This window comes from Pelophylax lessonae (assembly GCF_965119305.1).
Source record: "Pelophylax lessonae genome assembly, chromosome: 6".
NCBI classification, from domain to species: Eukaryota; Metazoa; Chordata; class Amphibia; order Anura; family Ranidae; genus Pelophylax; species Pelophylax lessonae.
In genome coordinates this window covers 166,199,456-166,213,720 of record NC_138773.1, presented here as the reverse complement: position 1 = coordinate 166,213,720, position 14,265 = coordinate 166,199,456, and the positions used below count along the sequence as shown (strand labels likewise).

General features: G+C 47.0%; 1 protein-coding gene across 1 annotated transcript in view; it reads right to left on the bottom strand.

The window, feature by feature from the left end:
• The window catches only part of GTF3C1 (general transcription factor IIIC subunit 1), a 360,695-nt gene that overhangs the window by 188,507 nt on the left and 157,923 nt on the right, over nt 1-14,265 (bottom strand). Inside the window, exon 19 of the mRNA XM_082260707.1 lies at nt 9,504-9,681. Within this exon, the coding sequence (XP_082116833.1) occupies nt 9,504-9,681 (178 nt within the window). The remainder of the gene's footprint in view (nt 1-9,503; nt 9,682-14,265) is intronic.

Below are 14,265 nucleotides of genomic sequence, written 5' to 3'. Positions count from 1 at the left end.
GGAGCCACCAGTGAGTCTGTGGTGTCAGCCAGAGGATCTCGAGACCTGGCTACTAATCACTGCACCTTCTTGATGAGGTGAGAGGCAAACAGAACAACCTCAGAAGTCCCCCACCAAACACACAGGAGGCGGAACACCTCCGGTTGTAGGGACCACTCCCCTTGATTCAACACCTGACTCAGGTAATCCGCCCGCTAGTTTTCCACACCTGAAATGTGTACAGCAGAGAGGGCTGGAACAAAGCTTTCCACCCAGGCCAGAATCTCGGCCACCTCCTTGGCCGCAAAGACACTCTTGGTGCCCCCCTGGTGATTGATGTAAGCCACAGCCGGGGCGTTGTCTGATTGAATTCAAACCAAACAACCTTGCAGACGAGTTGTTCAATGACTCAGATGAAGCTTCATCGCTCTGAGCTCCAAAACATTTAATCGGAAAGTTTGACACTTCCATTGTCCAGGTACCCTGGGCACAGAGCTTGCCCAGCACCCTGCCCCTGCCCGACAGGCTGGCATCCGTGGTTACCACCGTCCAAAACAATGGAAGAAAGACTTGCCCTGGCACAGTGCTGGAGACTGAATCCACCACAACAGAGCAGATTTTGTGTTTTGGCTCAACCGATTCACAGAATCCAAGGACTTTGGACCCTTGTTTCATTTTACAAGAATCTCCCTTTGCAAAGGCCTTTTATAGGACTGAGCAAACGTAACCGCCTCGGTCGAGGCCATCAGACCCAAGGCTCACATGCAAACTCGTAGAGTGGACAGATTGTTGTCCAACAACAACTGAATCGCCCCTTGCAACTTTGGCAGCTTGTTCGGGGGAAGAAAGACCCTTGCCAAGGCTGAATCCAGAGTCAAGCCCAGATATACCAGTCTCCAAACTGGAGTCAGCGTGGATTTCTTGAAATTGATATTCCAACCGCACTCCTGCAGTCCTGACCGTGATCGTCAGATCCCCCACCATGGCTGAATAAGAGTCCGCCCTCAACAGGAGATCATTCAGGTACCCCGGTACCGCAATCCCCCGCCGGCGCAGCAGTGCCAATACCGATGCTAGTACCTTGATAAACACTCTGGGAGTGGAGGCGAGACCAAAGGGTAATGCCACAAATTGATAATGCTCCTCTGCTACTGCAAAGTGAAGAAACCGCTGGTGCCCAGCTAGATAGGGATGTGTAGATATGCGTCCTTGATATCTATGGAGGCTAAGAAATCCCCCTGATGCAGACACGCTACTACCGTGCGGATGGACTCCATCCGAAACCTCTGTACCCGTACAAAGTGGTTCAGGGCCTTGAGATCCAGGATGGGACGAACCTTGCCTTCGTTTCTGGGCACGGTGAATAGGTTTGAATAAAACCCCTGAAAACTTTCCTGAGCGGGAACCGGCACAATCACTCCTTGCGACAGCAAGTTGTGTTCTGCCTCTTGCAAGTCTCTTAACCTGAATGTGGATAATTGAAGATTGGACGGGAAGAACCTATCCGACGGCTGAGACCGGAATTAGATCTAATGAGATCAGTTTGTGAACCCATTTGTCCTGAATAGAAAAAAGGAGATCCAGGGTTCCTAAAAGAATCGAAGATGTCCCCCCACCCCAGACTCGGGTGAGGGTGCCCCTTCATGCAGCCAGGGACTTGTCTGCAGGTCCAGATTGGCCTGACTTAGAATTTCCTGACCATGGCTTTTTGGAACCCCCAGAAGACCTAAACGATTTACCTTTTTCTTGCGACCCAGAGGCACCAAAAAGACATTTGTGAGCAGTAAATGAAGGCCCCCGCCTAGTACACAGTGCATTGCCCTTAGAGCATGGGGGCAGATTAGTGCTCTTACCCCCCTGATACCTTTGAACAACTCGTCAAGGGAGGATCCAAACAGCCTCTCCCCTGTAAAAGGAAGATCAGTCACAGCCTTCTTGGAAGCCTGGTCAGCCAACCAGCATTTTAGCCATACCATGCACCTAATAGCAATCCCCACTGCTGACGTCCTGGCCACCAACAAAGCTGAGTCCAGGGATGTATCACGCATGAACACCAGGGCTTGGGTCAACTGGTCTATTAGTTCCAGTACCGCAGGGGGAAGCCATGCCGTTTCCAAGTTGAAAACTTTTCAGTAACTTTACCCATTCAGTAGCAGTCTTCGCTACTAAAACATTCACAAAAAAACCTGCGTATCTGACGCTGTAGGTTCATCAGCCAATTTTAGAGTTTCCCCACACACAAACTATCAGGGCTTCCACCAATGCACGTTCCCGTGTGGCGGCTGAAGAGGACAGGTCCTCTTCACCGTCAGAATGTTAAGAGACCGACCCCTCAAGGTGGTCTGCATCCGGGGACACCATATCGGTCTCAGAATCCGAAGACCCTGCCGATGGAGGTGAGGGCGGAGGGCGTTTGTGGCTGGTAGCACCAAACATGACAAAATCCACTTTTGACATCAGGCTTTGCAAAAAAAACCTGCAATTTCTGGCCGCGACTGTGAACCGGAGGGTCCCGCAGTTGCTTCCAGGGGGTCTGCAGGTGAATTTATATCCTGGGACTCCATTGCTCAAATAAAAAAAAATTCTGTGTAATGTCCCTTTAAGACAGCGAAAAACGCGGTCCCAGCGCTATTACTGCGGATTCACAATCCCTGATTATTATGTAATAATAGCAGAGCAGAAGAGGGAAAAAACCCACAGGGAAACCCAGGAACGTTACCAGACCACAGAGAAGCATCCAGCCTGATCAGTGTTAAAACAAAACTAACACTGTCTGCACAGGAAGAGGAAGAAGCTCTGCCTCTATCATTACAAGCCCTGCCGCATGCCTGTCCATCCCACGGACCTCAAGAAAATGGCCGCTCATACATTCTCAATGGGGAAGTATAGAAAATGGCTGCCCTTGTAAACTAAACTGAACACAGAGATCATGAACTACAGCAAAATGGTGGCCCCCATGGCGCGCCATGCGGTCTTCAGGACCCCCCAAAGGGGTCCCGGAGCAATAGGCATCTAAAGTTCCCTACCCAGGACAATCCACCCCCCTCAAATAGGCGCCATAACGGTCGCATTGCTACCCCCCAAGGTAAAACCTGCTAGGGGTAGAGGAATGCCAAGGGGTACACCAGATTAGTCCTCCAGGGTGCCAGGGAACCAAGGGAGCCCCTAAGGTCTAGCCATTCCAGGGAGGGGCCCAAGCCCGCCCCACCACCACCAAGGGTGTTTGGGGGACAATTTTACTCACCATAACACGGTACCAGGTGGACCCCACTCCGAAACAGATCACCTCCCACCCGGGATGGGGGTGCTGTCAGCCAAGGGGAAGCTGTGACTCAGGGCATTCCAAGTCGAAGCGTCCCAGTGAGACTGTGCACTCGCAGGCTCGTCCCCATCTATCAGGGCGCTGTCGTGGCGAGGCCTAGTTCTGGACTATTAACCTGCTCACGCTCGCTGGCCAGGCTGGGAGACCTTAAGGATCTAAATTATCCAGTGTGAAACCGCAGCCGGCTGTTGCGTGTAGTTCCTCTGGATCTTGGCATTTAGGAACTAACTAGTGAAAATAAATCACAAACTTTCCCTGTTACAGCTAAGACCAAAGTCCCAGCAGGGAGCTAGGTCCTATTCCTAACACGAGGCAGAACAAATTGTTTGATGATAGCAGAGTCTGAGGGGTTATGCCTGCAGGGATAGCCCACATAGGCGTGGTTACGTTTTTTTCCTGCCTAGTGCCTATTGTTAATGAACTAGAGAAACTGGATTTGTTTGTTACTCACCATAAAATTCCTTTCTCTGAGTTCATTGACAGACACAGCTGCCTCATAATCTTCACCACAGGGTTATACTGCCCCCTACAGGAGTAGGACACTAAAGCAGAAAAAAGAAGCTGAGCATCACTCATGGGCAGTCCCAGCTGGTAGTAAACCCCCTCCCTGCCATAGGCAGCTCAGTCACAAAGCAATAACAGAGTATAACATAAAAGAAGGGGTGGGTGCTGTGTCCGTCAATTAACTTAGAGAAAGGGATTTTACAGTAACAAAACAATCCCGTTTTCTCTTTCGTTCATTGACGAACATACCTGCTTCATAATCTTGACCATAGGGATGTCCCAAAGCAGTGTCTCAATGAGGGGTGGAAACTCAAAAAGCATATGCAATAACCACCAAGAACTCCCTAGAAGAGGAACACCAAACCACAAAAAGCAGCCAGCAAACCCTTGCAGCCGAACCCCGCATCCAAACTATGCCCAAAAAAGCAACGACCTAAATGGTAAAAAAACTAAACAACCATCTGCCTGACCAGCGGGAAATCATAACAGAGGAGGTTAAAAAAAACCCATGGGGCTGTCGTAGGCACAAAATAAACTCTGATATCCGGAATGAACTGTAGCAGACAGGTACACACAAACCACATCCAAGGGACGCAGTGCAACCTCTTCAGGATGTGGAGGGTGGAGAAACAATCTCTTAAGCAAACAGAGACCCCTAACATACTCATAAGGTGTCTCAAGGCCAATTTTAGATCTAAGAAAAAAATGGAAGAACGACCTATGAGAATCACGAGAAGTCTCCACCCTGCGCCAATGATGTAATAAGGTAATATGTAAACAATAAGCTGCCACCTAACAAATAATTACAATATCGATAAAAGGGTGAATTGGATCAGATGACCCAGAGCACCAGTTGGCGCTGATAAATCCTATATGAATGGTCAACATGAATGTGACCTATATTCCAAGGACACAAATGATAATAGATCAATAAATATGTTAAAATATGCAATAGATAAAATATGCAATAATGGAACTAATTATAATGAAAAGGTAAATTATATATCAAATGGACTTGTTTATAGAGCATTTATATATATAAGGGATGATCCTGAAGTACACCATGTGAGGGAAATCCTATAAATGGTATAGAGCAAATCTCTCCACACCATTCCTCTTCACTCCAAGAAGGGAGATGACCAGGATTCTTATCACAACTCTCCACCCACAAAAATCTGAAGCAAATTCCAATCATAGGACATGCAAAATATGTAAAGAGGGGAGGGAGCCACTCATAGCGTAGTAGGATGATAACTTTATTTCCCCATATAAACCCCCCTTAAACATTGCACTTACAACAAAAAAATAAACCTGTAGCATATATAACAAGCCTTTAAGACCGCTGGACCTGCATTACTTGTAATCACCCGATCATCGACCAGCAGTGGAGCGAAGCGATAGATAGTTGTAGCAGTCCAGGTTCTTGACAGAGCCGCGTAGTCACGCCCTTACGCGTATCGTCATGGACTTCATCAGAAGGCGTGGCCACGCGGCGTGGCTCACATTCCTTTATGGCACACTAAGCCAATCAAGCTCAGCTCTTGCCTCTGGAGCGGGAATGTACCATTACATCAATCACATTAAAACTCAAGGGGGGGTATCCGAACTATGAAGGCTAGGCTTATGAGTCTCAAAGTCCTTCACATAATACAACTAATGCAACTACTGGTTTGCGGTTGAGTTCCCCTCAAGCAATATATTTAGATTGGGGGGAGGTTTTGATAAGGCATATTGTCCTAAGATTGCTATTTGCCTGGTCCCGGATAGAGGATATGGGGACACAAGCAGACTAACCAATTATAGTGGGTGGGTGATACCACTTAGGTTCTGGGTGACTGCTATATTCAATGCAGCCCTTTTGATTTACCTTATTGCGTTAATTAGATTTGCTATGCCCTCCTATTAATTTATCTGTCCGTTCGGTGGTAGATTGTATTATGTGAAGGGCTTTGAGGCTTATAAACCTAGCCTTCATAGTTCGGGTACCCCCCTTGAGTTTTAATGTGATTGATGTAATGGTACATTCCCACTCCGGGAGGTTGTGAGGGCTGAGCTTCATTGGCTTAGTGTGCCATAAAGAAGTGTGAGCCGCGCCCTCTGATGAAGTCCATGACGATACACGTAAGGGCGTGACTACGCGGCTCTGTCAAGCACCTGGACTGCTACAACTATCCATCGCTTCGCTCCACTGCTGGTCGGTGATCGGGTGAGGACAAGTAATGCAGGTCCAGCCGTCTTAAAGGCTTGTTATATATGCTACAGTTTTATTTTATTGTTGTAAGTGCAATGTGTAAGGGGGGTTTATATGGGGAAATAAAGTTATCATACTACTACACTATGAGTGGTTCCCTCCCCTCTTTACATATTTTGCATGTCCTATGATTGGAATTTGCTTCAGATTTTTTTTGAGTGGAGAGTTGTGATAAGAATCCTGGTCATCTCCCTTCTTGGAGTGAAGAGGAATGGTGTGGAGAGAATTGCTCATTCCAGGATTACTGCTTGTATCTGCCTAAGAATATCCAGTTTGGGTGGTCATTGAGGTCCTGGTTGCATTCAAAGGAAATTATGTGCCTTCTACCCATTGATTTCTGGTGAGTTCGGTACCACTGGGAGAGGCTGCACGTGGTGTGGTAAAGGACTATTTATAGGATTTCCCTCACATGGTGTACTTCAGGATCATCCCTTATCAAATGGACTTGTTTATACATATATATATTACACATATACACACACACATATATACACACATTGACCTTTTCATTATAATTAGTTCCATTACTGCATATTTTATCTATTTCAAATTTTAATATATTTATTGATCTATTATCATTTGTGTCCTTGGAATATAGGTCACATTCATGTTTACCATTCATATACGATTTATCAGCACTGCCTGGTGCTCTGGGTCAATTGATCCAATTCACCCTTTTATCTACAATTTTAGATCTGAGCCCCAAAGAAGAAAGACTAAAATGCCAAGCATCGAGAAGGCACGTTGTGCAGATCGGCAGCCACACGCCACAAAATGGACACCTTCCAAAAGGTGAAGATACATGCAAAACTGTGGGAAGCCCAGGTCAGGTAACCCCAAGTTTCTCAGACTCTGGCTGTTAACAACCAAGCCAACAAGGCCAGCGATGGTAAGCAGGATGAAAGATCAGCCCCCTTTTGCAGAGTCACCAAGAAATGGTCAAACTAGAGTCACCAAAAGGACTAGAGACCCTTCAGCCCCTATTCTGCACAGCAAAGGAGGGAGACGTTCGAGAGGGATAAAAGTATAACAGAGGCAGTAATGGCGCCACCTAAGCATTTATTGCATCCGCCAGGGCATCCGACGTGTTGCCATAAACCTCGACCCCTTCTTTGAGACGGGAGGTCACCAGACGCGCGTGAAGTAAACTGCACCACAGGTAAAATTGATGAAGCCATGTGGGTGCAAGGTCATCCACCTACCAGATAGCCACTCCTGGAATGTAGATGGCGAAGGAAGCCAGCAGGAGAAGATCTGCCCACTGAAGAATGTCGGTGATCTCCAGCGCCGCTGCCTAGCACATGTCCCACCCTAGCAAATAGTCTAGGCCAAAGCAGAGGCCATCTCCATCAGGATCCTGACCGGTAGTCCTCGCAGAGCTCCTTCCAAGGACTTAGCCAAAGGCTGAGCGACTGCAACACTAGGCCAGTAATCGGTAGTGGAGACTCCTCTGGCATTCAACCACCCAGGGCCAACTGGAACCCAGAACTACCCCATCCTGGCCAGGCAGCCATGAGTACTACTGCCCAATGGAAAGACGACTTTCCAGGCCAAAGAGATGGAGACCGAAACCCCCACAGAAAGAAGGCCCCAGCCAAGTATCCCATGTGCATCTGGTTGGCCAGGACATAGAAGATGTATCCAACCTGGTTAGGATTCCCTTCTGAAGAACTCTCGTATTGAGCTGCGCATAAGGAACTACCTGAAGATGGACTCGCTAAGGCCCAGAACCGGCATGCAAAAAGACGGAGGAAAAACCACTAGAGGGACAGCAGCCACAATACCACAGTCTGGAGTACCAGAAGCTTGGCTGGGGGGACAACTATGGCTCGCTCCGAGTCGGGGGGAAGAGCACAATACTTCCCAGGTGTATGGTCGGGGACAGATCAGACTTCTCGAGGTGCAACACCCAGCGGAGCACCTGCAGAATGCACATGGAGAGTGGCAGTGTCAGATAATGCCAGTAGACTCCTCTCGCAGATGGAGGTCATCCAGATAGTCCAACATAGAAGTCTCTGGCTGTCACAGCTATGCCAGGACTAGGGCCAGCACCTTGGTAAACACCCAAGGAGCAGAGCAGCAAAAACTGACCAATGCGCGCCCTGGACTGCAAGTGCCAGCAAAGATACGACGTTCAGATAAGAGTTCTCGATGTGTATAGAGGCCAGGAATCCCCTGAGGAAGAAAGGCCACCCCAAAGCGGATTGTGGTCATCTTTAACCTCTGTCTTTCACAAGGCAATGCAGGGCCTAGAGATACGGATCGGACAGACTCCTGCCCTCTGCTGAACTTACAGGCAACAGCCCGAGAACCTCTCCAGTTCTGGAACAGGACCATTATGCCCCAAAGGTGCAAAATCTGCACCATCCTATACAGCGCTCACAGACAAGAAAGGAACAAGTGGCAGAATGAAAGAAAGGAACAGGGCAGGCAGATTGGAAGGAACATCTATCATGTAGACTGGCAGAAAAGACCATGAACCTGCCACTGGAAGGCGAAGAGGGCCATGGTCTGAACCAGCGAAGGCAACCACCCCACCCTGAAAATGAGTAGGGGCAAGCCCACATGCCGAAGGCACCCCATTATGAAAGCTAATTACTGTTTCCCAGCTGTCATCTGCTATCACCATGCCTTGCAATGTACCCATAGATTTAACACTCAACACATCAGCTGTCACAATCCCCACCTCTCCACATTGTCAGCACTGTGCCTGAATCATGTCCTGCAGCAGACAACAGAACTGCTTCCAACTTGCACTAGAAGGGAACGCACCACGGAACCTTTGACACGGAAACTTGAAAAGTCAGTGAGCACCCCTCTGCGTGTCATCTGTCAAATTATCTATAGAAATATTATAGGCCGTAGAGATCGAAGTGCAGGATGTTGCAATTCATTTTATACTGCAGGGGGCCTAAAGAACATTAATTATCAAGTAATAAGGGGAACTTTACTTAGGCAAACATTTTGATTTGTGCGTAAAATTCTACGCACAGAACTTCTCAATTACACAACAATTTCTAACTTTGTCCCTCCCTCTCCGTCTTATACAAATGTTAAAACACATTTATTTTTTACCGTTTTGTTGCTTTTTGTGCTGCAAGGGTTTCTGTCCTAGGCTAGGCCCTGCTGCCTTCTGAAATTGCTACATCATAGTGAACACACCACACGTGTTTTTTTTTTTTTAAATAACGACTTGAAATAGGGGTGGGGGAGGTCATTTATGAGGGGTTATTTGAAAATAAAAGATACGACACTGATCTGTTGCCATACACAGCTGATTCATATTCTGTCTGTTCCAGTTTTGATAAACTAACCTCAATGTATATTACAGAGATTTTCCTCCAGAATATTTAATATGAATACAGACAGTATTTATGTTGTATGAACATTTAATATGACCAGTAAAAGACTGACAAATGTGTTAAAACGTTCTAAAACACTGCTTACCCAAAGGTGTATTTAGACAAACGAATTGCAAATCAAACCAAAAATTTTCCACATCTTGAAAGTTTTCCAAATGGTAAGAACGCTTTTCAAAAGGAAGACTTGCATGAGCTATATTGTAATGAGGATCACAGGCAGTTGTATCAACAATTGTTGCTTTTTTTTTCACATAGACAAATATCTGTAATGGACAAAAAGAGGACAATAGGTATCTTTTAATGCATAGATTAGCACAAATGAAAGTGGTTGTAAAGTAAGAAGGTTTTTTTTTACCTCCGCATGCAGCTTCCCCTGCAGCCCCCCCAAAATACATACCTGAGCCCGATCTCGAACCAGCAATGTGCAGGAGAGCCGAGGCTCTCTCCCTCCTCATCAGCTCAGATACAGCCATTGGCTTGCATGCGTGCACCCATGGCAAGCAGCGTGCCATTGGGGGACCCGAGAAAAGGAGGATTGGGGCTGCTCTGTGCAAAACTATTGTTTTGCACAGAGCAGGCAAGTGTGACATATTTATGATTTGAATTATATATAAAAAAAAAAAACCTTTACAATCACATCAACTGCTTCAAGGGAGTATTGAATTACATAAAAATTTGACTGAGGCAAAACTTGCTAAAAAGACAAGCTGATTAAGTCTCTCTTTGCAACAGGAAAATATAAAATCGGTAGAATTCAAGAGCCCCAGACACTTTTTCATATTTTGTCACTCCTTTACACAACAAACGGTGAGAGTGACAGATTCATGTACCCATCAGGAACGGGTACATGAGTACTGTATATCACAGGAAGGGGGACAACACACAGAGGTTGGAGTCTCTATACAGCAGACATTCTGTCCTCAATGTAAGTTGAGCCCCAGCTAGCTAGGACACTGTTGGCTCAGCAGCCGTCAATGTCGTAGCAACAGATGACTCATCCCTGACCTCATTCAATTGGCAACTATGAAGATACCCCAGCTGACAGCTAAAGGAAATACAGGGGCGGGGATGCTGGCTGACAAAGTTCATATGGCTTGGTTTACTTTCAGCTACCAGCAAGAGAAACTTTCAGCTGGTAGCTGAAATGACTGGGGAAATATCATCAGTTAGGAGACTGGGAGCCACCAACTTCACAGGAACCAAGGAGCTCCTGTGCAGGAAGCGGTCATTTCCATGAAACAGCTTTCCAGCACAAAATGGCACACTCAGAGCACTGGTGTTTCTTTGTACACAAACTCAGAGTTGGTCTAAATTATTGCCAGTTTGCCAATCTGCAAACTGGTGGTAATTCTGTTTGAGCTGTTGCAGACATAGTAACAGATTAAAAAATTGGCGATAATAAGAACCAACTGCATCTGGCGTCTGTGTAAGAAAGTTTTAGGAAACTGTCACAAGGCTTTCCAGAGTTAGCCGCAAGCCATTTTAAAGAGGCTATACCACTTTAAATACCACTATACCACTTGTAACTGCTTTATAGAAATCCCCCTAGTATATTTTCAATGTGATTATATTTTAAGGCATTATTGCATAACTTTTTTGGTGCCAGAGCTGTTGCGTTTTTTGCACACGTTTAAAAAATAACATTACCCTCTGGGTGATCTATGTACATTGCAAGGATTTTAACAAACTTAGGTTGCAGATTCCTACCTTTTGTTATTCTTAAGAAATCCCTGTGTGTTTGTCTGAGCCCATGTGGGAAAGTGAATCTAGTTGGAATGGTTTCATAATTATCATCCAGGTGCTGCACCTGCAGGACTCTAATGAGGAAACTTGCAGGATCTGCATTTCCTATTGGGAGTATGAGACATTTTTGTTGCAGTGGATGCCTGAAATCTGACTTGTCTCTTAGTGTAGACTTCTGAGAAAATCAGTGAGCCAATCACACAAGCAGAAAATTATGGTTCTGGGGGTGTTCTATACACATTCTGTGCACAGAACATTTCCAGGTAGCCATATTGCATTGCATTATACATAACATTACAGGGCTGCAGAGTTTAAAAGGAAAGGTACATCTTTAGTAACATTCAATTACAATATGACTTGTGTCGCAATTGTATTTCTATACTATTTTTCTTTTTATATTTACAATTCTTTTTCCCAAAGAAAGTGGAGTTACCCTTGGGGCATGGTACATTTTCCAAGGGCTGGTTCACACCAGAACGCAGTGCGGAAAATTGCGTTCAAAACGCAATGCAGATGCCATCTGCAGCGGGTGTCAATGTTAAGTTTACGACAAGACAAACGCAGTGCGTTTACCTGCACTGGATCGCATTGCACTGAAGTATCATGAGATCTGGTTGCAGTGAGCTTCCAAGAGTAGTGCATGCACTACTTTTGGTGTAGTGCAGTGCAATTTGAAGTATCATGAGATCTGGTTGCAGTGAGGTTCCAAGAGTAGTGCATGCACTACTTTTGGTGTAGTGCAGTGCAATTTGAGCCCATTAAAAATTCAGCGAAAAGTTTATTTTAGGGCACAAAAGCACAATATATTACCCAATTTTTCCAATAAATGTAAAAGATGAGGTTGAGCCAAATAAATAGGTAGCCAACATGTCAAGCTTTTTTTTTTTTTTGTAAATTTCTGTTTAGGGGGAACCTGACCCCTGTTGGAATAGGCCTGAACCACCGTCTGATCCATCTGGAAATGGACACAGAAGAAGCGGACAACCCTTTGTAAGGTCCATCTGTGAGCACAAATAGAGAGTGACTTCCTGAGAGACTTGGTAGCTTTCAAGTACACCCTAATTGCCCAGACCACATCAAAGGCATGCAAGGCAATTTCCTTTGGATGTTTAGGCCTGGGACACAGGGAAGGTAACAAAGTCTTCATTCAAATGAAAGTCAGAGACCACCTTAGGAAGGAAAGATGGACAGAGGCGAAGCATCACCTTATCTTTGTAAATAACCAGATAAGGTGAAGGACAGGATAACGCCGCCAGTTCTGACACCCTGTGTGCAGAGGTGATAGCCACCAAAAAGGCCACCTTCTGGGACAGCGTAAGCAGGGGAATCGCCCAAATATTTACAGAGGGAGGCTTCTGTAGAGCTGAAAGCACCAAACTGAGATCCCAAGGCAGCAACAGAGCCCGCACTGGAGGGACCATATGTCAGACACCCTGAAGAACGGTAAGCACCAGGGAGTGTGTGGCCAAAGATCGTTGGAAGAAGACCGCCAAAGCCGACACCTGGCCCTTGATGGTACTCAAGGCCAACTTCTGTTCAACCCCCCGTTGAAGTAAGGTTAAGATCCGAGCCACCAACAAGGAGCGAGGATGTACCCCAAAAGACACACCATGCAATGTACGTCTTCCACGCATGATTGTAGATCTTCCTCTAATTCGATTTCCTAGATTTTAACAACGTAGGAATCACCGACTCAGACAAATGACAAACCTCTATCCTTTAGCACCTGGCGTTCAACAGCCAAGCCGTCAAAGCCAGCGACTGTAAAGCAGGATGGAAGATCGGTTCTTGGGACAGCAGATCCTCCCTGAGAGGAAGCTTCCAAGAAACGTCAGTGACGAGACGCACCAGATCGGCGTACCAATCCCGGTGAGGCAAGTCCGGGGCCACTAAGCTGACAGGAATCCCTTCTGCCTCGATCCTGTGTAGGAGTCTGGGCAGAAGCAGGAGGAAAAGCGTATATCAGACGATACTGACCCCATGGGGCCACCAGCGGGTCTGTGGCATCTGCCAGTGGATCCCTTGAATGAGCCACAAATCTCTGCACCTTTCTGTTGAGCCGAGACGCCAACAGATCCACCTCAGGAATGCCTCACCAGTGACACAGTTGATGAAACACCTTCGGATGAAGGGACCACTCCCCTACATCCAACACCTGCCTACTGAGGTAGTCTGCCTGTCAATTTTCCACCCCGGGAATGTGTACGGTGGAGAGGGCATGAACAAACCGTTCTGCCCACCTTAGAATGCCGGCTACCTCCAGAGCTGCCAGGGCACTTCTTGTTAGGGATCGACCGATTCTCGGCAATGCCAATATATCGAGGGCCGATCTGCACTTTCCCCGATATATCGGGATCGGGCCCCGAGGTTACCGATATTGTCGATATTTCGGGAAAGTGCTGTACCGGAGTGATGCCTGCAGCTAGAGGCACCACCCCGGTACCGGCGTCCATAGCCGACGGTCGGCTGTCTTGTAATGACAACGGATGTGGCTGAGAAGCCGCTCGGCTGTCATTACAAGGAGCGGGAGGGGACGTCCCCCCCTCCTGTCACCTTCCACGGCTCGCCTGGGTCTCCTGTCCCACAGGGAGACCCGGGCATCCTACCTGCATGGCTGCCGAAGAGAAGACCCGATCAAAGCCGCATTCAGCTCTGATCAGGTCTCCATGTAAAAACGGCGCCAGATTTAAAAGAAATGACAGCATTCAAAACAGCCAAACTTGATCCCCTGCGTCCAGATCCCCTGAACAGCGTCCAGATCCCCTGAACAGAACGCTTGCCGAGGACGCCTCCCCAGCCAGACAGGCTGGCATCCGTGGTGACCACTGTGTCTAATACAAGGGGAGGAAGAATTTTCCCAGCCGAAGCGCCGGAGAGCAAAGCCAATATATCAGGGACTCCTTTGTTCCCTGACTCAGCCGGATCTAATTGTCCAGAGACTGCGGAGTCTTGTCCCACCTGGTCAGAATTTCCCTTTGTAGGGACCTCGTAAGTAACTGTGCAAACAGAACCACCTCGAAGGTGGATACCATCAGACCCAGTACCCACATGCAAGTCCGGAGGGATTACCATCTGTTGGACAGCAGGAGATGAATTACAGCCTG